Source organism: Anomaloglossus baeobatrachus, chromosome 3 (genome assembly GCF_048569485.1).
Source record: "Anomaloglossus baeobatrachus isolate aAnoBae1 chromosome 3, aAnoBae1.hap1, whole genome shotgun sequence".
Classification (NCBI taxonomy): domain Eukaryota; kingdom Metazoa; phylum Chordata; class Amphibia; order Anura; family Aromobatidae; genus Anomaloglossus; species Anomaloglossus baeobatrachus.
The window spans coordinates 74,062,810-74,090,482 of record NC_134355.1 but is presented as its reverse complement, the minus strand read 5'-3'; the positions used below and the strand labels follow the sequence as shown (position 1 = coordinate 74,090,482).

Genomic DNA, 27,673 nt, shown 5'->3' with positions numbered 1-27,673 from the left:
CCTTGCTGATCTGTCCGGGCCACACACCCGGACCAACTTCAGTCTGCTCAGCTGCCACTTTCCTTCCTTCCACTTTCACTTCCCTAGCTGAACTCCTTACTTTTCCCACCTCCAGGACTGTGAACTCCTCGGTCCACCCCCTGGTGTGAACATCAGCCCCTGGAGGAAGGCAACAAGGGTTTGTGTCTGACTTCGGTGTGCCTGACCGGGAGTGTGGGGTGTGTGGGTGTTGTGCTCTGTGGCCCCTGGCTTGTCCAGGGCGCCACACATCCTGGGACATGGTCTACACAGCAACCAATATCAAAACAATACCACATAAGCATGGGGAGTCACATAGACGCCTCACAGCACCCATGGTTCAAGGAAAAGCCCCCACAACTCCAGGTCACACCACCCCACAGGCACAGCACCATAGCAATGATAGTCACCACACAACACCATCACCAAGTGAAAGGAGCTAAAAATCCATCTTCCACATGGTCTCAGTCAAAAGGCTGAGCGCACAATAGGAGAAACCCATCCTGCTAATTTAAACCACCTGGATCAAATGAATTGTATTCTGGTAGCATAAAAAAGGAGAGGACGGACTATATAATTAAACTTTCTTATTGAAAACTATTTGCACCCCAAATCCTAAATGTATACATTGATCTATTGAGGCAAAGCAAAATAATTGCTCTCAGCTTTTTTAGTGAGATCATGTGGATGGTGAGGTTTTTTTAAGTTCCTTTCACTTGGTGTTGGTGCTGTGTGGCAGCCATTGCTGCTGTGGTGCTGTGCCTGTGGGTGGTGAGACCTAGAGCTTTGATGGGCTTTGCCTTGCAGAGTGGGTGCTGTGAGACACTAATTTTGCTCCACCTGCTGGGGCGGTATTGTTTCAGTAGTGGATGCCACACAGCACTATAATTTAAACTATGGGATCGACTTACTTAGAGGTTTGTGATGTGCCAGTGGGCTTCATACAGTCTAATTAGAATATTAACTATAAGGCCTTGTGCGCACGCTGCAATTTTTGCCTCGTTTTTGCTCATTTTTTGGCTATAGTTTTGGTCCTCAGCATTTCCTTCCTCATCAAAGTCTACGAGATTTCAGTTTTTCTCTCTGTCCGCATTGCCGCTTTTTTTGGCTAAAAAGACCATAGAAACTTATTGTAGGGGAAATTCAAGTGTATAGACCAAAGAAACAAAACCCCTTAAAATTTTCAATTTTTATTCATGCAGTTAAAACACACCCCAAACAAACAAACAAAACACATATATGGGACACCCAATCCCAAACTCGCCAATAAGCTAAGAGACCCCTCTAGGAGTTAAGAGGTCACGATGGCGAAAAAAGGGGGGGAGGGGGAAATAAACGTCCCTTTCAAAAAACACAGTTAATACTGCCTATTGAAAAAATCAAACAATGTGTATGGATACCTGATTCAATATTAGAAAGTGCAACCAGGGTATGGCCAACCGAACCCTGTAGTGGCCCTGCCTTTTTTAGAAATGCGAGATCTGGGCCCGTACGATTTGAGACGGAAACCTCAACAGTACAACAACAACAACAAAAGAACCAAGTAGGCCCTGATGACTTGCAGATTGTTAATCTCTCCTCCCATATACTGACTACCACTGAATGTTCAGTATTAAAATCAGGACTGTCTTTTGTACCCACTGTCAGATTTGTCGCTTTTGCTTGGGTCAAGGACATTAATTTATTTATTCGAAAACTCAAATGGAAAAAGTTTTTTGCTAACCATGATCGCTTGAAGTGTAAACAGTTGGGAATATCACCGGACCTGTTGTCTGACTATAACACATTAGTAGATCTGGAGGAGGAAGGTAGGAGAACTGAAGGAGAAGGACCCTTCTCTGATTTAAAACTTAAGAGTAAAAGAATGCCTCCTATCAGTGAATTTAATAGCACTGATATCTTCCTTAAATGAGTCTGTGATGACATCAAGAGAATAAATCCTAGGTCTACACCAGCTTCGCCTAATATTACCCAAGCTCAGAGATTGGCCATACAAAATCTAGGCACAAACTCTGAACTTGTTATTAAACCCTCCGATAAAGGAGGGAATGTTGTGGTCATGAATCGCAAGGATTACCTCATTATGTGTCAGGTGATCCTCTCAGATCGGAATACCTATGAGACCCTTAAGCAAGATCCCACTGGGCTATATATGAGAGAACTGAGGGTTCTGTTGGATGAAGCTAGAATGTCACGACTTATCTCGGCTGAGGAATTTGATTTTCTACTCCCTAAATGTCCAATGGTGGCGACCTTTTATGCGCTCCCTAAAGTGCACAAGGGGATTAACCCCTTGAAAGGTCGCCCCATTGTTTCTGGTGTTGACGCATTGTGTCAACAATGTAGTATTTACATTGATAAGATCCTTCGCCCCTTTGTTTCTGCCTTTTTTACTTTTTGGGAATGCGGGGCGTGTCTATGGCCACACATAACCAATTTATGTTACGACTGATTCGGTTTATATTGACACACAACTATTTCATTTTTAATGCCAAATTTTACCACCAGCTCAGGGGCACAGCGATGGGGAGCCCTTGTGCTCACACTTACGCAAATTTGCTCCTGGGCTGGTGGGAAGAGTCAGTGGTATTTACCGAGGATGATTTGGTGTGGTGCCCCCAGATTCGGTTCTGGGGGCGCTACATTGATGACATTCTTGTGGTGTGGTCCGGTCCGATTGACTTGTTCAGTCAGTTCATACAGCATCTCAATGACAATGACCTGGGACTCCGATTTACCTTCGAGATCGGTGGCGATCGCTTCCATCTTTTGAGGTGCACTCAGTACGCATATACGCCCCCTCCAACCTTCAGCTGGCTGTCATTTACCGCCCTCCAGGGCCAGCCACTGCCTTTTTTGACCATTTCACCACCTGGCTACTACTCTTCCTTTCCACCGACATCCCCACCATCATCATGGGTGATTTCAACATCCCCATTGACACTTCCCACTCATCTGTCTCCAAACTTCTAACACTCGCTTCCTCCTTCGGCCTCACCCAATGGTCTTCTGCAGCTACTCACAAAGATGGCCACACGCTGGACCTCATCTTCACTCGCCTCTGTTCCCTATCTAACTTCTTTAACTCACCTCTCCCCCTGTCTGACCACAACCTACTCACATTCTCTTCCCTCTCTTCTCCAAGTATGCAACCCCCCTCCACAAACTTCCACACCCTCGCAGAAATATCAAACACATTGATCTACACGCCCTTTCTCAGTCCCTTCTTCCTCTCACAGACATTACATTTCTACATGATGCAGATGCCGCTGCAACATTATACATCACTACAATCTCTGCAGCTCTCGAGTCAGCTGCCCCCCTCACACACACCAAAACCCGCACAATCAACAGGCAACCCTGGCACATGAGGCAGACTAAAGAACTAAGACGGGCTTCCAGAATTGCTGAGCGCAGATGGAAGAGGTCTCATTCCACTGAGCACTTCATTGCATATAAAGAGTCCCTCACCACTTTCAAGTCCACACTCACTGCTGCAAAATAAACCTACTTCTCATCCCTCATATCTTCTCTCTCACACAACCCTAAACAGCTATTCAACACTTTCAATTCTCTCCTCCGTCCTCCGGCACCACCTCCCTCTCCTCTCAGCTGAAGACTTTGCCTCTTTCTTCAAGCGGAAGATTGACAACATCAGAGCAAGCTTTGGCCCACAATCACCACAGCCCCTCATCATAGCTACTCATCCCTCTTCCTCCAAATCCAGCTACTCCACCATGACAGAAAACAATCTCTCCACTCTACTCTCAAGATCACATCTAACCACATGTGCACTGGACCCGCTCCCATCGCACCTCATCCCCAACATCACCGCAGTCCTCATCCCAGCCCTAACCCATCTCTTCAACCTATCACTAACAACTGGTGTATTCCCTTCATGCTTTAAACATGCCTCTATTACACCCATCCTCAAAAAGCCCTCCCTTGACCCATCCTTTGTGTCAAACTATCGCCCCATATCCCTTCTCCCCTACGCCTCAAAACTACTGGAACAGCATGTCCATCTTGAATTGTCCTCATACCTCTCCTCCTGCTCCCTCTTTGACCGGCTTCAATCTGGCTTCCGACCTCATCACTCTACTGAAACTGCCCTAACCAAAGTCACCAATGATCTACTAACTGCCAAAGCCAAGCGACACTACTCTATCCTCCTCCTCCTGGACCTGTTCTCTGCCTTCGACACAGTAGACCATTCCCTCCTACTACAGATTCTCTCATCTCTGGGCATCACAGACTTGGCCCTATCTTGGATCTCCTCATACCTAACCGACTGAACTTTCAGCGTCTCTCATTCTCACACCACTTCCTCATCTCGCCCCCTATCTGTCGGTGTCCCCCAAGGCTCAGTTCTTGGACCCCTGCTGTTCTCCATCTACACCTTCGGCCTGGGACAGCTCATAGAGTCCCACGGCTTCCAGTATCATCTCTATGCCGATGACACACAGATCTACCTCTCTGGACCTGACATTACCTCTCTACTATCCAAAATTCCACAATGTCTGTCTGCTATTTCATCCTTCTTCTCTGCACGATTCCTAAAACTTAACATGGACAAAACAGAGTTCATTGTCTTTCCTCCTCCTCACTCATCTCCTCCAACAAGCCTTTCCATCAAACTTGATGGTTGCTCACTCACCCCAGTCTCACAAGCTCGTTGCCTTGGAGTAACCCTCGACTCTGCTCTATCCTTTAAGCCACACATCCAAGCCCTCTTGAACTCATGCCGATTACAACTCAAAAATATCTCCCAGATCCGTGCTTTTCTTAACCAATAATCTGCAAAAACATTAGTGCATGCCCTCATCATCTCCCGCCTCGACTACTGCAACCTCCTGCTCTCTGGCCTCCCTTCCAACACTCTTGCACCCCTCCAATCTATCCTAAACTCTGCGGCCCGCTTAATCCGACCTCTCCCCTCGCTACTCCCCAGCCTCGCCACTCTGCCAATCCCTTCACTGGCTTCCCATCGCCCAACGACTCCAGTTCAAAACATTAACCATGACATACAAAGCCATGCACAACCTGTCTCCTCCCTACATCTGTGACCTAGTCTCCCGGTACCTACCTGCACGCAACCTCAGATCCTCACAAGATCTCCTTCTCTGCTCCTCTCTTATCTCCTCTTCCCACAATCGCGTACAAGATTTCTCCCGTGCATCCCCCATACTCTGGAACGCTCTACCTCAGCACATCAGACTCTCCACTACCGTGGAAAGCTTCAAGAGGAACCTCAAGACCCACCTCTTCCAACAAGCCTACAACCTGCAATAGCCCTCAGTCCAGTACACCACTGCGCAACCAGCTCTGTCCTCACCTATTGTACCATCACCCATTCCCTGTAGACTGTGAGACCTCGCGGGCAGGGTCCTCTCTCCTATACCAGTCTGTCTTGTACTGTTAATGATTGTTGTACGTATACCATCTCTCACTTGTAAAGCGCCATGGAATAAATGGCGCTATAATAATAAATAATAATAATAATAATGACGCCACCTGTGGTATGAAGCCAGGGATTGGGGCTGCCGCTGCAGGGCCTCTCACCGGGGCAGATGTTAGGTGCTGCCGGGATGGTGTCGCTCTCCACAGGTGGTGTGGGATTACTCCGGGGAGGATGGCGGGGGTTCTGGTGGTAGTCCCCATTGGCGCTGCAGCGATGGGCGACGACGCCGGTAAAAGAGAGGCAGGGGCTGCGGTTCCAAGTCTTTTTACTAACAAGCCTTTCAGTCATTTGGAGACTACAAGTGGCTCACACTGGGTCGGGCACCGAGCATGGTGCTTAATCAAGTGGTCAGCAGAGGAACACCACCCGAGCTCGGACACAGACCATGTTCAAGTCCGAGACCCAGACACCAAGTGTTTGGTACTGTAAGGGGTAGAGATGAGCGAACCGGTCGCGGTTCGGCTCGAGGTTGGTTCGCCAAACGGACCTCCCGTTCGAGTTCGGTTCGTCGAACGTTCGACGAACCGAACTCGAACTGCATAGGAAACAATGGCAGGCAATCACAAACACAGAAAAACACCTAGAAAACACCCTCAAAGGTGTCCTAAAGGTGACAAACAACTCAAACACATTGGAAAGTGACAAGGACATATACTCATGCGAAAACAAAACAGCTGGACAAGGAAAAAGAGGAGGACACACAGATATAGGCATGGCACGCCCTTCTAAAATCATGTAAAACACCGCAAGGTGACTCCAAGCGGAGTCTCCATTTTTTCCAAAAATTGGGCCACACACACACCCACCCCTTCAGTGGCAGCAGTTGTGCCCCAGTTGTACACTTCACAGCTACATTTGCATCAAGCACATTCAAAAATACGCCATTCTTATCCATCCCCAGGATGACACCGGGGTAGGTAGCAAAGTCTTTGCTGACCCATGACTTGTTCATCTTGGCTTCTTTTAAAAACAATGTAAGCAAGGGTTACTCCAAGCGGAGTCTCCCTTTTTTCCAAAAATTGGGCCACACAGACACCCACCCCATCAGTGGCAGCACTTGGGCCCTAGTTGCAAACAGGATGTTTTGATTTGCATCAAGCACATTCAAAAATACGCCATTCTTATCCGTCCCCAGGATGACACCGGGGTAGGTAGCAAAGTCTTTGCTGATCCCAGCTCTGTTCATCTTGGCTTCTTTTAAAAACACATCAAGCAAGGGTTACTCCAAGCGGAGTCTCCCTTTTTTTCCAAAAATTGGGCCACACAGACACCCACCCCATCAGTGGCAGCACTTGGGCCCTAGTTGAAAAGGTAGCAAAGTATTTCCTGATCCCAGCTCTGTTCATCTTGGCTTCTTTTAAAAACACATCAAGCAAGGGTTACTCCAAGCGGAGTCTCCCTTTTTTTCCAAAAATTGGGCCCCACACACCCACCCATTCAGTGGCAGCAGTTGTGCCCCAGTTGTACACTTCACAGCTAGATTTGCATCAAGCACATTCCAAAATACGCCATTCTTATCCGTCCCCAGGATGACACCGGGGTAGGTAGCAAAGTCTTTCCTGATCCCAGCTCTGTTCATCTTGGCTTCTTTTAAAAACACATCAAGCAAGGGTTACTCCAAGCGGAGTCTCCCTTTTTTTCCAAAAATTGGGCCACACAGACACCCACCCCATCAGTGGCAGCACTTGGGCCCTAGTTGCAAACAGGATGTTTTGATTTGCATCAAGCACATTCAAAAATACGCCATTCTTATCCGTCCCCAGGATGACACCGGGGTAGGTAGATAAAGTCTTTCCTGATCCCAGCTCTGTTCATCTTGGCTTCTTTTAAAAACACAGCAAGCAAGGGTTACTCCAAGCGGAGTCTCCCTTTTTTTCCAAAAATTGGGCCACACAGACACCCACCCCATCAGTGGCAGCACTTGGGCCCTAGTTGCAAACAGGATGTTTTGATTTGCATCAAGCACATTCAAAAATACGCCATTCTTATCCGTCCCCATGATGACACCGGGGTAGGTAGCAAAGTATTTCCTGATCCCAGCTCTGTTCATCTTGTCTTCTTTTAAAAACAATGTAAGCAAGGGTTACTCCAAGCGGAGTCTCCCTTTTTTCCAAAAATTGGGCCACACAGACACCCACCCCATCAGTGGCAGCACTTGGGCCCTAGTTGCAAACAGGATGTTTTGATTTGCATCAAGCACATTCAAAAATACGCCATTCTTATCCGTCCCCATGATGACACCGGGGTAGGTAGCAAAGTATTTCCTGATCCCAGCTCTGTTCATCTTGTCTTCTTTTAAAAACAATGTAAGCAAGGGTTACTCCAAGCGGAGTCTCCCTTTTTTCCAAAAATTGGGCCACACAGACACCCACCCCATCAGTGGCAGCACTTGGGCCCTAGTTGCAAACAGGATGTTTTGATTTGCATCAAGCACATTCCAAAATACGCCATTCTTATCCGTCCCCAGGATGACACCGGGGTAGGTAGATAAAGTCTTTCCTGATCCCAGCTCTGTTCATCTTGGCTTCTTTTAAAAACACAGCAAGCAAGGGTTACTCCAAGCGGAGTCTCCCTTTTTTTCCAAAAATTGGGCCACACAGACACCCACCCCATCAGTGGCAGCACTTGGGCCCTAGTTGCAAACAGGATGTTTTGATTTGCATCAAGCACATTCAAAAATACGCCATTCTTATCCGTCCCCAGGATGACACCGGGGTAGGTAGCAAAGTCTTTGCTGACCCATGACTTGTTCATCTTGGCTTCTTTTAAAAACAATGTAAGCAAGGGTTACTCCAAGCGGAGTCTCCCTTTTTTCCAAAAATTGGGCCACACAGACACCCACCCCATCAGTGGCAGCACTTGGGCCCTAGTTGCAAACAGGATGTTTTGATTTGCATCAAGCACATTCAAAAATACGCCATTCTTATCCGTCCCCAGGATGAAACCGGGGTAGGTAGCAAAGTCTTTCCTGATCCCAGCTCTGTTCATCTTGGCTTCTTTTAAAAACACATCAAGCAAGGGTTACTCCAAGCGGAGTCTCCCTTTTTTTTCCAAAAATTGGGCCACACAGACACCCACCCCATCAGTGGCAGCACTTGGGCCCTAGTTGCAAACAGGATGTTTTGATTTGCATCAAGCACATTCAAAAATACGCCATTCTTATCCGTCCCCAGGATGACACCGGGGTAGGTAGCAAAGTCTTTGCTGATCCCAGCTCTGTTCATCTTGGCTTCTTTTAAAAACACATCAAGCAAGGGTTACTCCAAGCGGAGTCTCCCTTTTTTTCCAAAAATTGGGCCACACAGACACCCACCCCATCAGTGGCAGCACTTGGGCCCTAGTTGCAAACAGGATGTTTTGATTTGCATCAAGCACATTCAAAAATACGCCATTCTTATCCGTCCCCAGGATGACACCGGGGTAGGTAGCAAAGTCTTTCCTGATCCCAGCTCTGTTCATCTTGGCTTCTTTTAAAAACACATCAAGCAAGGGTTACTCCAAGCGGAGTCTCCCTTTTTTTCCAAAAATTGGGCCACACAGACACCCACCCCATCAGTGGCAGCACTTGGGCCCTAGTTGAAAACAGGATGTTTTGATTTGCATCAAGCACATTCAAAAATACGCCATTCTTATCCGTCCCCAGGATGACACCGGGGTAGGTAGCAAAGTCTTTCCTGATCCCAGCTCTGTTCATCTTGTCTTCTTTTAAAAACACATCAAGCAAGGGTTACTCCAAGCGGAGTCTCCCTTTTTTTCCAAAAATTGGGCCACACAGACACCCACCCCATCAGTGGCAGCACTTGGGCCCTAGTTGCAAACAGGATGTTTTGATTTGCATCAAGCACATTCAAAAATACGCCATTCTTATCCCTCCACAGGATGACACCGGGGTAGGTAGCAAAGTATTTCCTGATCCCAGCTCTGTTCATCTTGGCTTCTTTTAAAAACACAGCAAGCAAGGGTTACTCCAAGCGGAGTCTCCCTTTTTTTCCCAAAATTGGGCCCCACACACCCACCCATTCAGTGGCAGCAGTTGTGCCCCAGTTGTACACTTCACAGCTAGATTTGCATCAAGCACATTCCAAAATACGCCATTCTTATCCGTCCCCAGGATGACACCGGGGTAGGTAGATAAAGTCTTTCCTGATCCCAGCTATGTTCATCTTGGCTTCTTTTAAAAACACATCAAGCAAGGGTTACTCCAAGCGGAGTCTCCCTTTTTTTCCAAAAATTGGGCCCCACACACCCACCCATTCAGTGGCAGCAGTTGTGCCCCAGTTGTACACTTCACAGCTAGATTTGCATCAAGCACATTCCAAAATACGCCATTCTTATCCATCCCCAGGATGACACCGGGGTAGGTAGCAAAGTCTTTGCTGACCCATGACTTGTTCATCTTGGCTTCTTTTAAAAACAATGTAAGCAAGGGTTACTCCAAGCGGAGTCTCCCTTTTTTCCAAAAATTGGGCCACACAGACACCCACCCCATCAGTGGCAGCACTTGGGCCCTAGTTGCAAACAGGATGTTTTGATTTGCATCAAGCACATTCAAAAATACGCCATTCTTATCCGTCCACAGGATGACACCGGGGTAGGTAGCAAAGTATTTCCTGATCCCAGCTCTGTTCATCTTGGCTTCTTTTAAAAACACAGCAAGCAAGGGTTACTCCAAGCGGAGTCTCCCTTTTTTTCCCAAAATTGGGCCCCACACACCCACCCATTCAGTGGCAGCAGTTGTGCCCCAGTTGTACACTTCACAGCTACATTTGCATCAAGCACATTCAAAAATACGCCATTCTTATCCGTTCCCAAAATGACACCGGGGTAGGTAGCAAAGTCTTTCCTGATACCAGCTCTGTTCATCTTGGCTTCTTTTAAAAACAATGTAAGCAAGGGTTACTCCAAGCGGAGTCTCCCTTTTTTCCAAAAATTGGGCCACACAGACACCCACCCCATCAGTGGCAGCACTTGGGCCCTAGTTGCAAACAGGATGTTTTGATTTGCATCAAGCACATTCCAAATCCACAAGCATTTACTCTCCCCAGGATGACACAGGGGTAGTAAATTCCTTCTGGATCCATGACTTGTTCATTTTGATGAACGTCAGTCTGTCCACATTGTCACTGGACAGACGCGTGCGCTTATCTGTCAGCACACACCCAGCAGCACTGAATACACGTTCAGAGACAACGCTGGCAGCTGGACACGACAAAATCTCCAAGGCGTAACTGGAGAGCTCTGGCCATTTTTCTATGTTTGAAGCCCAAAAGGAGCAAGGCTCCAGTTGCACAGTCATGGCATCGATGTTCATTTGGAGATACTCCTGTATCATCCTCTCCAGCCGTTGAGTATGTGTCAGACTTGTTGTCTCTGGTGGCCTTGCAAAAGAGGGTCTAAAAAAATTATGAAAAGATTCCATAAAATTGCTGTTACCGGCACCAGATACGGTCCTACTGGTACGGGTAGACTGGTGAAGATGACGAGACCGTCCCATGTTTGTCAAGTTACAACTGGGAGATTCCCTCCCTGCACCTGCACGGTTGTTTGGTGGAAAAGCCGAGCTAAGATCGAGTAACAGCTTCTGCTGATACTCCTGCATACGTGCGTCCCTTTCTATGGCTGGAATTATGTCACAAAATTTGGACTTGTACCGGGGATCTAATAGTGTGGCAATCCAGTAGTCATCATCACTTCTAATTTTGACAATACGACTGTCATGTTGGAGGTAGTGCAACAAGAAGGCACTCATGTGTCTTGCGCAGCCATGCGGACCAAGTCCACGCTGTGTTTGTGGCATAGAGGTGCTACCCGTTCTTTCTTCCTCTGACATCTCCCCCCAACCTCTTTCAACTGAAATTTGACCAAGGTCTCCCTCATCCGCTGAGTCTTCCATGTCCATGGACAGTTCGTCCTCCATTTCTTCATGTTCTCCTGCACCTTGCTCAACATTTCGCCTGCTACTATGCGCCCTTGTCGATCCCTGTTCCCCATGGTCCCATGCCTGCTGCGTTGGTGATGATGAACGTCTGGACCTTGGTGATGTTGTTGTCCCTTGCACATATGAATCCTCCTGTAGTTCCTCCCCTTCATGTTGTCCCACCCCCTGACTCCGAATAGTGTTTAGCGTGTGCTCCAGCATGTAAATGACTGGAATCGTCATGCTGATAATGGCATTGTCAGAGCTAAACATATTCGTCGCCATGTCGAAACTGTGCAGAAGGGTGCATAGGTCCTTGATCTGAGACCACTCCATCAGGGTGATCTGCCCCACCTCTGCATCTCGTTGGCCCAGGCTATACGTCATGACGTATTGCACCAGGGCTCTGCGGTGCTGCCACAGTCGCTGTAACATGTGGAGAGTTGAATTTCAGCGTGTCGCCACATCGCATTTCAGGCGATGAACCGGCAGGCCGAAAGACTTCTGGAGCGATGCAAGTCGCTCAGCTGCGGCGCTTGAACGCCGGAAGTGAGCAGACAGTTTTCATGCCCTGTTCAGAAGGCCATCTAGGCCGGGATAGTGTGTTAAAAATTGCTGCACGACAAGGTTCAACACGTGAGCCATACAAGGTACGTGTGTCACCTTGCCCAGGCGAAGGACCGCACCCAGGTTTGCAGCATTGTCGCACACGGCCTTACCAGGCTGCAGGTTGAGTGGAGACAACCATTTATTAAACTCGGACCGCAGAGCTGACCACAACTCCTCAGCTGTGTGACTCTTATTACCAAGACATGTCAAGCTAAAGACCGCCTGATGCCGTTGCGCTCGGCTGCCAGCATAGTAATGAGGCGTGCGTGATTCCTTCTGCGCAGTGAGAACGCTGGTGGCCTGACCAGGCAGGCTTGGGGCGGAGGTGGAGGACCCAGATGAGGTGGAGGATGCAGAAGCTGTGGCGGAACTTGGACAGACAGAGGATTGACACACAAGTCGTGGGGACGGCAAGACTTGTGCAGCAGACCCTTCACCATCTATCACCATAGTTACCCAGTGCCCAGTCAGCGACATGTAACGTCCCTGTCCATGCTTACTGGTCCAAGTATCGGTGGTGAAATGCACCCGTTGACACACAGAGTTTCTCAAGGAAGCGGTGATGTTGTGTGCGACATGCTGGTGTAGCGCGGGCACACCTTTCTTAGAGAAGTAGTGGCGACTAGGCATCTGGTACTGGGGCACAGCGACAGACATAAGCTCTCTAAAATCATGTGTGTCCACTAGGCGGAAAGGCAGCATTTCGGTAGCCAACAGCTTACAGAGGGATAGAGTCAACCTCTTAGCTTTGTCATGGGTCGGAGGAAGTGGCCTTTTATTTGACCACATCTGAGGGACAGAGATCTGGCTGCTGTGTGTAGACGGTGTTGAGTAGGGTGTCCCTGGAAAAATGCAGGTTTGTGAGGAAAGTTCAGGCGGAGACATGATGTTGCCTTCATCCAACGTTGGTGCTATCGATGTCTGAGAGAGCTGTACACACTCACTTGTTTCCCCTTCCAAACCAACTGACGACCTTACAAGCAAACTGCCTGTTGCGGTTACAGTGGTGGAAGTTTTGCGTGGAAAAACAGGTGTGACAGCTGTCCCCACAGTCCTAGAAGATGAAGAGCGCGCGGATGCACTGGAAGGGGCGGGCGGTGGATGGTTCGCTCCGCTAGCCGGCATTGCAGCACGGTGAGCTTCCCACCGGGACTTATGATATTTATTCATGTGACGATTCATGGAAGAAGTTGTCAAACTGCTGAGGTTTTGACCTCTACTAACAGAATCATGACAAATGTTACATATCACATGAGTTGGGCGATCTTTTTCGATGTGAAAAAAGGCCCAGGCTAGGCAAGGCTTAGAGGCCATGCGACCTGTTGATCCACCCCGAATAATGCTCATAGGCAGAGTGGTGGCTGAGGATGCAGTTGTAGACGTGCTACCAGTGCTCCGACTCTGTCCAGGAAGGCGCAAGGTAACTTCGTCGTCGGTTGCATCCTCCTCCACCGCCTCTGTTGACCTCCTCGAGTGCCTGACTGGGGGTTGACAGTAGGTGGGATCTAGAACGTCATCATCAATTGTTGTGTTTGCACTCCCCTCCCCCTCAGACCGAGCCTCTTCTTGCCCTGACCGAATATTTAAGTTGTCATCCCAATCGGGTATCTGAGTCTCATCTTCATCAGTATGTTCCTCATTGTCTATAACCACAGGTGTTACAGTTTGTGACAAAGGGTCAACATTATGCTCAGAAACTTGGTCCTCACGGCCTGAATCTGAGTCACAAAGGTTCTGGGCATCACTGCAGACCATTTCCTGTTCTGTACTCACTGTAGCTTGGGAGCAGACCTCTGATTCCCAGGCTATAGTGTGACTGAACAGCTCTGCAGACTCAGCCATCTCAGTTCCACCATACTGTGCAGGGCTGATGGAGACTTCAGAGCTGGGAGAAATCAAGTGTGATTGGGATGACAACTCAGAGGAATGGTGTTTTTTGGATGCGGTACTTGAAGTGGCTGAGAGGGCACTTGTTGGACCACTTGAGATCCATTCAAGCATTTTCCTTTTTTGCCCATCATCTACCTTTGTTCCTCTTGTTCGTGTCCGTAATAAAGGGAGCACATCGGATTGTCCACAATAAGTAGTAGACATCTTACTTTTGCTAGTAGATGGTCTATCTTCAGCAGATGATAATGGAGCTTTGCCACCTTCCCCACTGACAAAACCTTTTTTGCCTTTTCCACCACGCCTCTTCCCCTTTCCACCAGCATCTGTCATTTTGCCACTCATGTTGATTGCGACAAGATTGTGGACTGAAAATGTGGTAGTAAAAATTGAGAGGTGGTGAAGATTGCAGTGGTGGTCTAGCTTTATTAACAGCAGAATAATAAAGAATAAATATCCCTGACAATGTAACTTAGTTATAATGAGTTGGAGTGTGCAACGCAGGCAGACGTGCTGCAAATGTCTTTGCACTAGTGGGACTATAGCAAAGTCCAATAGCCACGTATAGGATGCCACTAGGTACACTGAGTGTGTGCTAGTATAATGGCTTAGTTATAATTAGTTGGAGTGTGCAACGCAGGCAGACGTGCTGCAAATGTCTTGGCACTAGTGGGACTATAGCAAAGTCCAATAGCCACGTATAGGATGCCACTAGGTACACTGAGTGTGTGCTAGTATAATGGCTTAGTTATAATTAGTTGGAGTGTGCAACGCAGGCAGATGCGCTCTGCAAATGTCTTGGCACTAGTGGGACTATAGCAAAGTCCAATAGCCACGTATAGGATGCCACTAGGTACACTGAGTGTGTGCTAGTATAATGGCTTAGTTATAATTAGTTGGAGTGTGCAACGCAGGCAGATGCGCTCTGCAAATGTCTTGGCACTAGTGGGACTATAGCAAAGTCCAATAGCCACGTATAGGATGCCACTAGGTACACTGAGTGTGTGCTAGTATAATGGCTTAGTTATAATTAGTTGGAGTGTGCAACGCAGGCAGATGCGCTCTGCAAATGTCTTGGCACTAGTGGGACTATAGCAAAGTCCAATAGCCACGTATAGGATGCCACTAGGTACACTGAGTGTGTGCTAGTATAATGGCTTAGTTATAATTAGTTGGAGTGTGCAACGCAGGCAGACGTGCTGCAAATGTCTTTGCACTAGTGGGACTATAGCAAAGTCCAATAGCCACGTATAGGATGCCACTAGGTACACTGAGTGTGTGCTAGTATAATGGCTTAGTTATAATTAGTTGGAGTGTGCAACGCAGGCAGACGTGCTGCAAATGTCTTGGCACTAGTGGGACTATAGCAAAGTCCAATAGCCACGTATAGGATGCCACTAGATACACTGAGTGTGTGCTAGTATAATGGCTTAGTTATAATTAGTTGGAGTGTGCAACGCAGGCAGACGTGCTGCAAATGTCTTGGCACTAGTGGGACTATAGCAAAGTCCAATAGCCACGTATAGGATGCCACTAGGTACACTGAGTGTTTGCTAGTATAATGGCTTAGTTATAATTAGTTGGAGTGTGCAACGCAGGCAGACGTGCTGCAAATGTCTTGGCACTAGTGGGACTATAGCAAAGTCCAATAGCCACGTATAGGATGCCACTAGGTACACTGAGTGTGTGCTAGTATAATGGCTTAGTTATAATTAGTTGGAGTGTGCAACGCAGGCAGACGTGCTGCAAATGTCTTGGCACTAGTGGGACTATAGCAAAGTCCAATAGCCACGTATAGGATGCCACTAGGTACACTGAGTGTGTGCTAGTATAATGGCTTAGTTATAATTAGTTGGAGTGTGCAACGCAGGCAGATGCGCTCTGCAAATGTCTTGGCACTAGTGGGACTATAGCAAAGTCCAATAGCCACGTATAGGATGCCACTAGGTACACTGAGTGTGTGCTAGTATAATGGCTTAGTTATAATTAGTTGGAGTGTGCAACGCAGGCAGATGCGCTCTGCAAATGTCTTGGCACTAGTGGGACTATAGCAAAGTCCAATAGCCACGTATAGGATGCCACTAGGTACACTGAGTGTGTGCTAGTATAATGGCTTAGTTATAATTAGTTGGAGTGTGCAACGCAGGCAGATGCGCTCTGCAAATGTCTTGGCACTAGTGGGACTATAGCAAAGTCCAATAGCCACGTATAGGATGCCACTAGGTACACTGAGTGTGTGCTAGTATAATGGCTTAGTTATAATTAGTTGGAGTGTGCAACGCAGGCAGATGCGCTCTGCAAATGTCTTGGCACTAGTGGGACTATAGCAAAGTCCAATAGCCACGTATAGGATGCCACTAGGTACACTGAGTGTGTGCTAGTATAATGGCTTAGTTATAATTAGTTGGAGTGTGCAACGCAGGCAGATGCGCTCTGCAAATGTCTTGGCACTAGTGGGACTATAGCAGAGTCCAATAGCCACGTATAGGATGCCACTAGGTACACTGAGTGTGTGCTAGTATAATGGCTTAGTTATAATTAGTTGGAGTGTGCAACGCAGGCAGACGTGCTGCAAATGTCTTTGCACTAGTGGGACTATAGCAAAGTCCAATAGCCACGTATAGGATGCCACTAGGTACACTGAGTGTGTGCTAGTATAATGGCTTAGTTATAATTAGTTGGAGTGTGCAACGCAGGCAGATGCGCTCTGCAAATGTCTTGGCACTAGTGGGACTATAGCAAAGTCCAATAGCCACGTATAGGATGCCACTAGGTACACTGAGTGTGTGCTAGTATAATGGCTTAGTTATAATTAGTTGGAGTGTGCAACGCAGGCAGATGCGCTCTGCAAATGTCTTGGCACTAGTGGGACTATAGCAAAGTCCAATAGCCACGTATAGGATGCCACTAGGTACACTGAGTGTGTGCTAGTATAATGGCTTAGTTATAATTAGTTGGAGTGTGCAACGCAGGCAGACGTGCTGCAAATGTCTTTGCACTAGTGGGACTATAGCAAAGTCCAATAGCCACGTATAGGATGCCACTAGGTACACTGAGTGTTTGCTAGTATAATGGCTTAGTTATAATTAGTTGGAGTGTGCAACGCAGGCAGACGTGCTGCAAATGTCTTGGCACTAGTGGGACTATAGCAAAGTCCAATAGCCACGTATAGGATGCCACTAGGTACACTGAGTGTGTGCTAGTATAATGGCTTAGTTATAATTAGTTGGAGTGTGCAACGCAGGCAGACATGCTGCAAATGTCTTTGCACTAGTGGGACTATAGCAAAGTCCAATAGCCACGTATAGGATGCCACTAGGTACACTGAGTGTGTGCTAGTATAATGGCTTAGTTATAATTAGTTGGAGTGTGCAACGCAGGCAGATGCGCTCTGCAAATGTCTTGGCACTAGTGGGACTATACCAAAGTCCAATAGCCACGTATAGGATGCCACTAGGTACACTGAGTGTGTGCTAGTATAATGGCTTAGTTATAATTAGTTGGAGTGTGCAACGCAGGCAGACGTGCTGCAAATGTCTTTGCACTAGTGGGACTATAGCAAAGTCCAATAGCCACGTATAGGATGCCACTAGGTACACTGAGTGTTTGCTAGTATAATGGCTTAGTTATAATTAGTTGGAGTGTGCAACGCAGGCAGACGTGCTGCAAATGTCTTGGCACTAGTGGGACTATAGCAAAGTCCAATAGCCACGTATAGGATGCCACTAGGTACACTGAGTGTGTGCTAGTATAATGGCTTAGTTATAATTAGTTGGAGTGTGCAACGCAGGCAGACATGCTGCAAATGTCTTTGCACTAGTGGGACTATAGCAAAGTCCAATAGCCACGTATAGGATGCCACTAGGTACACTGAGTGTGTGCTAGTATAATGGCTTAGTTATAATTAGTTGGAGTGTGCAACGCAGGCAGATGCGCTCTGCAAATGTCTTGGCACTAGTGGGACTATACCAAAGTCCAATAGCCACGTATAGGATGCCACTAGGTACACTGAGTGTGTGCTAGTATAATGGCTTAGTTATAATTAGTTGGAGTGTGCAACGCAGGCAGATGCGCTCTGCAAATGTCTTGGCACTAGTGGGACTAAAGCAAAGTCCAATAGCCACGTATAGGATGCCACTAGGTACACTGAGTGTGTGCTAGTATAATGGCTTAGTTATAATTAGTTGGAGTGTGCAACGCAGGCAGACGTGCTGCAAATGTCTTGGCACTAGTGGGACTATAGCAAAGTCCAATAGCCACGTATAGGATGCCACTAGGTACACTGAGTGTGTGCTAGTATAATGGCTTAGTTATAATTAGTTGGAGTGTGCAACGCAGGCAGATGCGCTCTGCAAATGTCTTGGCACTAGTGGGACTAAAGCAAAGTCCAATAGCCACGTATAGGATGCCACTAGGTACACTGAGTGTGTGCTAGTATAATGGCTTAGTTATAATTAGTTGGAGTGTGCAACGCAGGCAGACGTGCTGCAAATGTCTTGGCACTAGTGGGACTATAGCAAAGTCCAATAGCCACGTATAGGATGCCACTAGGTACACTGAGTGTGTGCTAGTATAATGGCTTAGTTATAATTAGTTGGAGTGTGCAACGCAGGCAGACGTGCTGCAAATGTCTTGGCACTAGTGGGACTATAGCAAAGTCCAATAGCTACGTATAGGATGCCACTAGGTACACTGAGTGTGTGCTAGTATAATGGCTTAGTTATAATTAGTTGGAGTGTGCAACGCAGGCAGATGCGCTCTGCAAATGTCTTGGCACTAGTGGGACTATAGCAAAGTCCAATAGCCACGTATAGGATGCCACTAGGTACACTGAGTGTGTGCTAGTATAATGGCTTAGTTATAATTAGTTGGAGTGTGCAACGCAGGCAGATGCGCTCTGCAAATGTCTTGGCACTAGTGGGACTAAAGCAAAGTCCAATAGCCACGTATAGGATGCCACTAGGTACACTGAGTGTGTGCTAGTATAATGGCTTAGTTATAATTAGTTGGAGTGTGCAACGCAGGCAGACGTGCTGCAAATGTCTTTGCACTAGTGGGACTATAGCAAAGTCCAATAGCCACGTATAGGATGCCACTAGGTACACTGAGTGTGTGCTAGTATAATGGCTTAGTTATAATTAGTTGGAGTGTGCAACGCAGGCAGATGCGCTCTGCAAATGTCTTGGCACTAGTGGGACTATAGCAAAGTCCAATAGCCACGTATAGGATGCCACTAGGTACACTGAGTGTGTGCTAGTATAATGGCTTAGTTATAATTAGTTGGAGTGTGCAACGCAGGCAGACGTGCTGCAAATGTCTTTGCACTAGTGGGACTATAGCAAAGTCCAATAGCCACGTATAGGATGCCACTAGGTACACTGAGTGTGTGCTAGTATAATGGCTTAGTTATAATTAGTTGGAGTGTGCAACGCAGGCAGATGCGCTCTGCAAATGTCTTGGCACTAGTGGGACTATAGCAAAGTCCAATAGCCACGTATAGGATGCCACTAGGTACACTGAGTGTGTGCTAGTATAATGGCTTAGTTATAATTAGTTGGAGTGTGCAACGCAGGCAGACGTGCTGCAAATGTCTTGGCACTAGTGGGACTATAGCAAAGTCCAATAGCCACGTATAGGATGCCACTAGGTACACTGAGTGTTTGCTAGTATAATGGCTTAGTTATAATTAGTTGGAGTGTGCAACGCAGGCAGACGTGCTGCAAATGTCTTGGCACTAGTGGGACTATAGCAAAGTCCAATAGCCACGTATAGGATGCCACTAGGTACACTGAGTGTGTGCTAGTATAATGGCTTAGTTATAATTAGTTGGAGTGTGCAACGCAGGCAGACGTGCTGCAAATGTCTTGGCACTAGTGGGACTATAGCAAAGTCCAATAGCCACGTATAGGATGCCACTAGGTACACTGAGTGTGTGCTAGTATAATGGCTTAGTTATAATTAGTTGGAGTGTGCAACGCAGGCAGATGCGCTCTGCAAATGTCTTGGCACTAGTGGGACTATAGCAAAGTCCAATAGCCACGTATAGGATGCCACTAGGTACACTGAGTGTGTGCTAGTATAATGGCTTAGTTATAATTAGTTGGAGTGTGCAACGCAGGCAGATGCGCTCTGCAAATGTCTTGGCACTAGTGGGACTAAAGCAAAGTCCAATAGCCACGTATAGGATGCCACTAGGTACACTGAGTGTGTGCTAGTATAATGGCTTAGTTATAATTAGTTGGAGTGTGCAACGCAGGCAGACGTGCTGCAAATGTCTTTGCACTAGTGGGACTATAGCAAAGTCCAATAGCCACGTATAGGATGCCACTAGGTACACTGAGTGTGTGCTAGTATAATGGCTTAGTTATAATTAGTTGGAGTGTGCAACGCAGGCAGATGCGCTCTGCAAATGTCTTGGCACTAGTGGGACTATAGCAAAGTCCAATAGCCACGTATAGGATGCCACTAGGTACACTGAGTGTGTGCTAGTATAATGGCTTAGTTATAATTAGTTGGAGTGTGCAACGCAGGCAGATGCGCTCTGCAAATGTCTTGGCACTAGTGGGACTATAGCAAAGTCCAATAGCCACGTATAGGATGCCACTAGGTACACTGAGTGTGTGCTAGTATAATGGCTTTGTTATAATTAGTTGGAGTGTGCAACGCAGGCAGACGTGCTGCAAATGTCTTGGCACTAGTGGGACTATAGCAAAGTCCAATAGCCACATATAGGATGCCACTAGGTACACTGAGTGTTTGCTAGTATAATGGCTTAGTTATAATTAGTTGGAGTGTGCAACGCAGGCAGACGTGCTGCAAATGTCTTTGCACTAGTGGGACTATAGCAAAGTCCAATAGCCACGTATAGGATGCCACTAGGTACACTGAGTGTGTGCTAGTATAATGGCTTAGTTATAATTAGTTGGAGTGTGCAACGCAGGCAGATGCGCTCTGCAAATGTCTTGGCACTAGTGGGACTATAGCAAAGTCCAATAGCCACGTATAGGATGCCACTAGGTACACTGAGTGTGTGCTAGTATAATGGCTTAGTTATAATTAGTTGGAGTGTGCAACGCAGGCAGACGTGCTGCAAATGTCTTGGCACTAGTGGGACTATAGCAAAGTCCAATAGCCACGTATAGGATGCCACTAGGTACACTGAGTGTTTGCTAGTATAATGGCTTAGTTATAATTAGTTGGAGTGTGCAACGCAGGCAGACGTGCTGCAAATGTCTTGGCACTAGTGGGACTATAGCAAAGTCCAATAGCCACGTATAGGATGCCACTAGGTACACTGAGTGTGTGCTAGTATAATGGCTTAGTTATAATTAGTTGGAGTGTGCAACGCAGGCAGATGCGCTCTGCAAATGTCTTGGCACTAGTGGGACTATAGCAAAGTCCAATAGCCACGTATAGGATGCCACTAGGTACACTGAGTGTGTGCTAGTATAATGGCTTAGTTATAATTAGTTGGAGTGTGCAACGCAGGCAGACGTGCTGCAAATGTCTTGGCACTAGTGGGACTATAGCAAAGTCCAATAGCCACGTATAGGATGCCACTAGGTACACTGAGTGTTTGCTAGTATAATGGCTTAGTTATAATTAGTTGGAGTGTGCAACGCAGGCAGACGTGCTGCAAATGTCTTGGCACTAGTGGGACTATAGCAAAGTCCAATAGCCACGTATAGGATGCCACTAGGTACACTGAGTGTGTGCTAGTATAATGGCTTAGTTATAATTAGTTGGAGTGTGCAACGCAGGCAGACGTGCTGCAAATGTCTTGGCACTAGTGGGACTATAGCAAAGTCCAATAGCCACGTATAGGATGCCACTAGGTACACTGAGTGTGTGCTAGTATAATGGCTTAGTTATAATTAGTTGGAGTGTGCAACGCAGGCAGACGTGCTGCAAATGTCTTGGCACTAGTGGGACTATAGCAAAGTCCAATAGCCACGTATAGGATGCCACTAGGTACACTGAGTGTGTGCTAGTATAATGGCTTAGTTATAATTAGTTGGAGTGTGCAACGCAGGCAGACGTGCTGCAAATGTCTTGGCACTAGTGGGACTATAGCAAAGTCCAATAGCCACGTATAGGATGCCACTAGGTACACTGAGTGTGTGCTAGTATAATGGCTTAGTTATAATTAGTTGGAGTGTGCAACGCAGGCAGACGTGCTGCAAATGTCTTGGCACTAGTGGGACTATAGCAAAGTCCAATAGCCACGTATAGGATGCCACTAGGTACACTGAGTGTTTGCTAGTAAAATTGCTTAGTTTAAAAAAGTTGTAGTGTGCAATGCAGGCAGACGTGCTCTGCAAATGTCTTTGCACTAGTGGGACTATAGCAAAGTCCAATAGCCACGTATAGGATGCCACTAGGTACACTGAATGTTTGCTAGTATAATGGCTTACTTAGAATGAGTTGGAGTGTGCAGAGGACAAGAGGGTACAGTGGCAGGATTGTGGTGCTCTGGGTAGAGGAATGGAAGCCTGCCTTTCTATTCCCTCCTAATGGTGAAATGCAGGGAGGAAATCCCTGACCTGGGCTACACAGACGCTGTTGCTGTTTGCAGGACCTGTCACTTATGGCTCTCTGACCCTGCCGCTTTGAGCCCTTAAAAGGACTGCTAGAATGTGCTCTCCCTAAGCTGTCTAACGCTGTGTATGCAGCGCATACAGCTGTATCGGCTATAGGACTCAGGAGGACGGAGCTGCGACACTGATGTCTGACACCAAAGACGCAGAAGGCAGATAATGGCGTTCGTGAAGAAAATGTCCGGTTTTATAATGCAGGGACATGTGACATGCAGATCCTATCACACATGCCGTTGCTTCTCTGGCTCAAAGTCCACTTAGGTGTGTGTGTGTCTGTGATTGGCTGACATGCTGGCCCGCCCCACAAGACGCGCGCGCTTAGGGAAGGAAGACAAGAAAAAAAAAAAAAAAAAATGGCGATCGCCATTATAGAAACAGCAGTGATCTGAAGGCGCTGTTCACGCACACTATACACTGAAATGTGATAATAGTTTGATTCACAGAGTGACTTACACTATTACAGCAGAAACCAAGCTAGGATTTAGCTGTTTTTTGGCTGCTAGAACCGTTCTCGAACGTTTCTAGAACTATCGAGCTTTTGCAAAAAGCTCGAGTTCTAGTTCGATCTAGAACATGCCCCAAAATCACTCGAGCCGCGAACTGGAGAACCACGAACCACGAACCGCGCTCAACTCTAGTAAGGGGGTCAGGGTTACGCCCACCCCTGCAGAAATAGTCAGCACACTGAAGGCTTAGGTCTAATGTTTCCCAATGTTCTATGTTTGTGTAAGAATGACACACCAGGAGTAAAAACAATGTTTTTGGACGTTGTGTCTAAAAAAAAAAAACACCCTCCTCTTGAAATGATTTGTTTATGGCTGGCTGTTTGTGAGCAAACAGTCGAACTGCCCATCATTGACTTCCATTGTAGAGTGATTCCACAGTGGAGCCCGTTAGTTCTTGACTTATATGGGGTTCGGCGTCCAGGTCCCGATCAGAATTTTTGACTAAAGTCTGGCTGAACTCGATGATCCCGAACTTCCATGAGTCCACTCATCTCAACTCACTACACTTACAACTTAACATTCAGTTTCCACTATGGATTTTTCTAATACAGCAACATGGAATTCTAAAAGAAAGATAAGGATTTAATCACCAGTAATGCCCTTTACATGGTTGTCATTAGTTTGGGGTATAAAATCCTGATGACAGTTTTTTTTATTTGCTTTTTTTAGTAAGTATCTGCGGATTCCTTTTAGTTATATATTTTAATCTGCATAAAGAGAAGGACACACATCAAGTCCAATACTTCAACCTATACAGTTTCTGAAATGCAATATTCTGTATATTTTTTTACTATAACTCAAAATTTAATTTGATAGAATTAATTCTGTACTGAGCGCATCCAAAAAGCTGTTTTTTAACCAGAAAAAATAGCTCAGTAAAAGAATGGGAAAATCTGCGTGTGGGCTTTAGTGAAGGAAATATCTGCCAGGCTGGATGAGTCAGCACGCAGGCACCATTTTCATGTGGGAACAACATTACATGCCCCTGGAACAGTGCAGAAGTGACATTTATGTTATGTATTGCTAACACTGGTTATGTATGTCCATTATTACATTATGCGGTTATATTCATGACGTACCCTTTGTAAGCAGTGATGTTCCGCTAATACCAGCAGACCATGCAGCCATTATGGGGCCTGTGAGTCAGGAGGGCCCGGTGCCAATGGCATCCCACTTTTACCTGTATTTGCGAGTTTTTGCTCAGCTGGTGTCGGGCTGAGAAAAAATTGTATCATGCTGTGTATGGTCACATAAACAGACAAGCCTTGCCAATGCAAATCAATGTATGCAAGAAAAAGAAGCAGACGGCACACAAATTACCTGTATGTCGTCCGATTTTTCCGCATGCATCTCAAAGGGGAAAAAAAAACTACTAAAGATATAGATAGAATGATTGATTGATGATAGAAAGACATTAGATAGGTAGAATTGAAAGTTTTCTTGGAGATAAAAAAAAATTCCCATCCCCCTCCATATTAGAAACTGGCACCCTTTAGTGTTTTGACTGGATTAAAGGTAAAGCAGACAGCTGCAGGCTGGTATTATCAGGCTAGGAAGGTGTATTGTTATTGGGGCCCTTCCCAGCCTAAAAATAGCAACCCACAGCTGCCCCAGAAGTGTCACATCACATGAGATGCTCGCTCTGAGTCTGGTGCTCCACCTCTGCTCTGCTCTGCTCTTAGGGTAATGGTGTTTGGGGTTGATGTCAGCTGCGAATTGCCCTCGGAGGCACATCCACCTTAAGCAGAAGCTGAGGTCGGAGGTCCCCCCTAACCCCGGACCTGGGTCGCAGTCACAACCCCTGCGACCGTGATTGTTCCACTCCTGTTAAAAATGCATTACATACGGATTGCATATGCATGTCATATGGATGTCATACAGATGTTAGGCAAGAAAAAAAATCACCCACTCGCATAGCACTCACATGATATACATAATGAAATACACATGACACTCACCAACGTTTCTAGCTGAGAATTGGAATAATTTTATATATGCAGATGTGAGGGGACCCTTACTCTTTCCGGGCCTCCATAATGCACTGCAGGGCTGAAGTATCACAATTCATTATACAAGTAAACAGATTATTAAAAAAGTAATAAAATGCTACAAAAAAAGGGAAAATAAGAATGATAAAATACACAAAAAACTGTTTTATGACTTTCAAAACATTAAGAAATTTAGAAAAAACAAAAACAACTATCATAATTGGTATTGTCGAGTCGTTGGGAGACCCAAGTTTTGTATTGAACTTGCACAGTAAATAACATGAAAACTATAAAAAATTATAGCTCATCCATCAGAAAACAGTTCTGTGGGTCTTTAAAGGAAGCATCAAACCAATATTTTTTTTCATTAGCTAATTTTGAAAAAAATAGTAAAACGTAATAAATATGAAATTGCTCTAGTTGTATCAATTCACAATATAAAGTTAAATTATCAACCTACAAAAAATATTAAAAAGTGATTAAAATATGAATGAAATAGCACCAATTAAACTATACGTTGCCCTGCAAGATACAAGCCGTCCCATAGCAACATTGCCAGAAACAAATATGTGTCTGAGAATATCATACCACACAATTCTAAAAAGTAGTAAAACAATAAAAACCCATAAAACTTGAAAAAAATATAAAATCAAAACTAGCTGCAGGACTAGGACTATGGGTGTGCTTTTTTATTTAGTCACCATCATTCTTGCCTATAGGCTATTTCAGGTATCGCAGCTCAAATGAATTTTTGTAACCCCGTTACATTACAGATTTCTTCTTGTTGGAAGAATTATGTAATGTATCTCTCCATAGTGATTTTTCAGGGCCCCCACAAAATATCAGTAGCAAGATCTTATAATAGCCACTTGGTTTCCGCGTTTGCCAGAAAAACTAACAAGGGATCCAGACCAGAGCACAATAAAGCTGCACTTAATGAGGACTTGGACTGGTTCCCAGTGCCGGATGCGATTGCTGGAAAAGAACATTCCAGAGCGCGGATGCAAATTCAGCAGCTGCCAAACATACACTGGTAAGCATAGGTATTGGCTACAGGGCTAAGATGATGTCAAACCAGGTGGGCAGATCAGAACCACGCTCTTCAGTTGAGAGGAAATTAAAAGAAAAACAGCAAAAATGACTGCTGATAATTAGATCTCATCCTGCAGAACAATTTTCATGGTTGTAAAAAAAAAAAAAAGCTACATAGGAACCTGGAAATTGATGCAAATATGCCATAATTGTTTCCTATGGGAAGACCCCTTTAAAGAGACTATCCTGGTTTTGATGGGGGGAAGGTTGGTATGTAACTAAGAACTTACAGGCAGGTGGTTGCCAATTACCTGCTGATCTGCCCTGTGCCTATGTCTGGTGATGTCATGTCGACAGGTCAGCTTCATCTTTTCCGCTCTGTTTTGATGACGGGGTGTCACTTCTGATGTCATGCTGATTGACAATAGGCTCACCACTAGCTAGCTGCAGGGAGCCAGCTGTCAATCAACATGACTATGGCAGTGACACCCCAAAGACAAAACAAACAGGAAGAAGAAAAGCTGCTCTGTTGACATGAAGCAGAAAAATGGCCACCTGAGCCGGAAAAGATTGTCACAAGGCAAAACTAGCAGGTAGGTAGTTCTTAAGGGTGCTTTACATGTTGCGACATCGCTAGCGATTGCACCCGCCCCCCATTGTTCATGCGACATGTGGTGATCGCTGCCATAGTGAACAATATCGCTACGGCAGCGTCACATGCACATACCTGTTCAGCGATGTCGCTGTTGCTGCCGAACAATCCCTCCTTCAAGGGGGAGGTGCGTTCGGCATCACAGCAAAGTCACAGAGGCGTTACAAAACGGTCACCCAATAGAAGAGGGGAGGAGATGAGCGGCCGGAACATGCCGCCCACCTCCTTCCTTCCTCCTTTCCGATAGACGCAGGTAGGATGATGTTCGTCGTTCCTGCGGTGTCACACACAGCGATGTGTGGTGCCGCAGGAACGCCGCACAACCTGTGGAATGAAACACCAACGACATTATGATTTGGAGCGACGTTTTTGCCATTTTTGCAATCGTTGATCGTCGCTCCTAGCTGTCACACGCTGCGATGTCGCTAACGATGCCGGATGTGCGTCACAAACACCATGACCCCGACGATATATCGTTAGCCATGTTGCAGCATGTAAAGCACCCTTTAGGCCCATGTAAAAAAATACCGGATAAATCCTGTAAAGGTAAATGCTTTATACTACACACCTTTCATGTCCTTTTTAAACTCTTTCTTACCTAAACCAGTTTTCACCTCATAGACCATGCCAGAATTTTCAAATCTGGTGTCATTTTTGGTGGTAATAACTCTGAAATGATTCTTCATATCCCAGTGAATTTTATTTAATTTATTTTTTTTTCATGAAATGAACTTTACATTAGTGATTAATTTATGTTGATGTTTTCCAATTATTTATGAAAATATCTAAAATTTGATGAACATTTTAAAACATTTCAATTTTCAAATAGAATTCTTATGCCTTTTAGAGAGATAATCATAGCGCACAAAATAGTAAATAAAGGACATTTACCATATGTTTATGTCAGCATCAGTTTTTAAATGCCTTATTATTTTATTAGGAGTTTACCAATTTTTCATTTTTTTTTTATCAACAAAAGCAATTAATGCAAAGCGTAATGAAAAAT

General features: G+C 45.9%; 1 protein-coding gene across 1 annotated transcript in view; it reads left to right on the top strand.

The window, feature by feature from the left end:
- The first annotated feature begins 1,490 nt into the window (after positions 1 to 1,490).
- Positions 1,491 to 27,673, top strand: part of SPRED2 (sprouty related EVH1 domain containing 2) — a 192,620-nt gene continuing 166,437 nt past the window's right edge. Inside the window, exons 1-3 of the mRNA XM_075341442.1 lie at positions 1,491 to 1,561; positions 1,666 to 1,826; positions 1,932 to 2,110. Of these exons, the coding sequence (XP_075197557.1) occupies positions 1,491 to 1,561; positions 1,666 to 1,826; positions 1,932 to 2,110 (411 nt within the window). The remainder of the gene's footprint in view (positions 1,562 to 1,665; positions 1,827 to 1,931; positions 2,111 to 27,673) is intronic.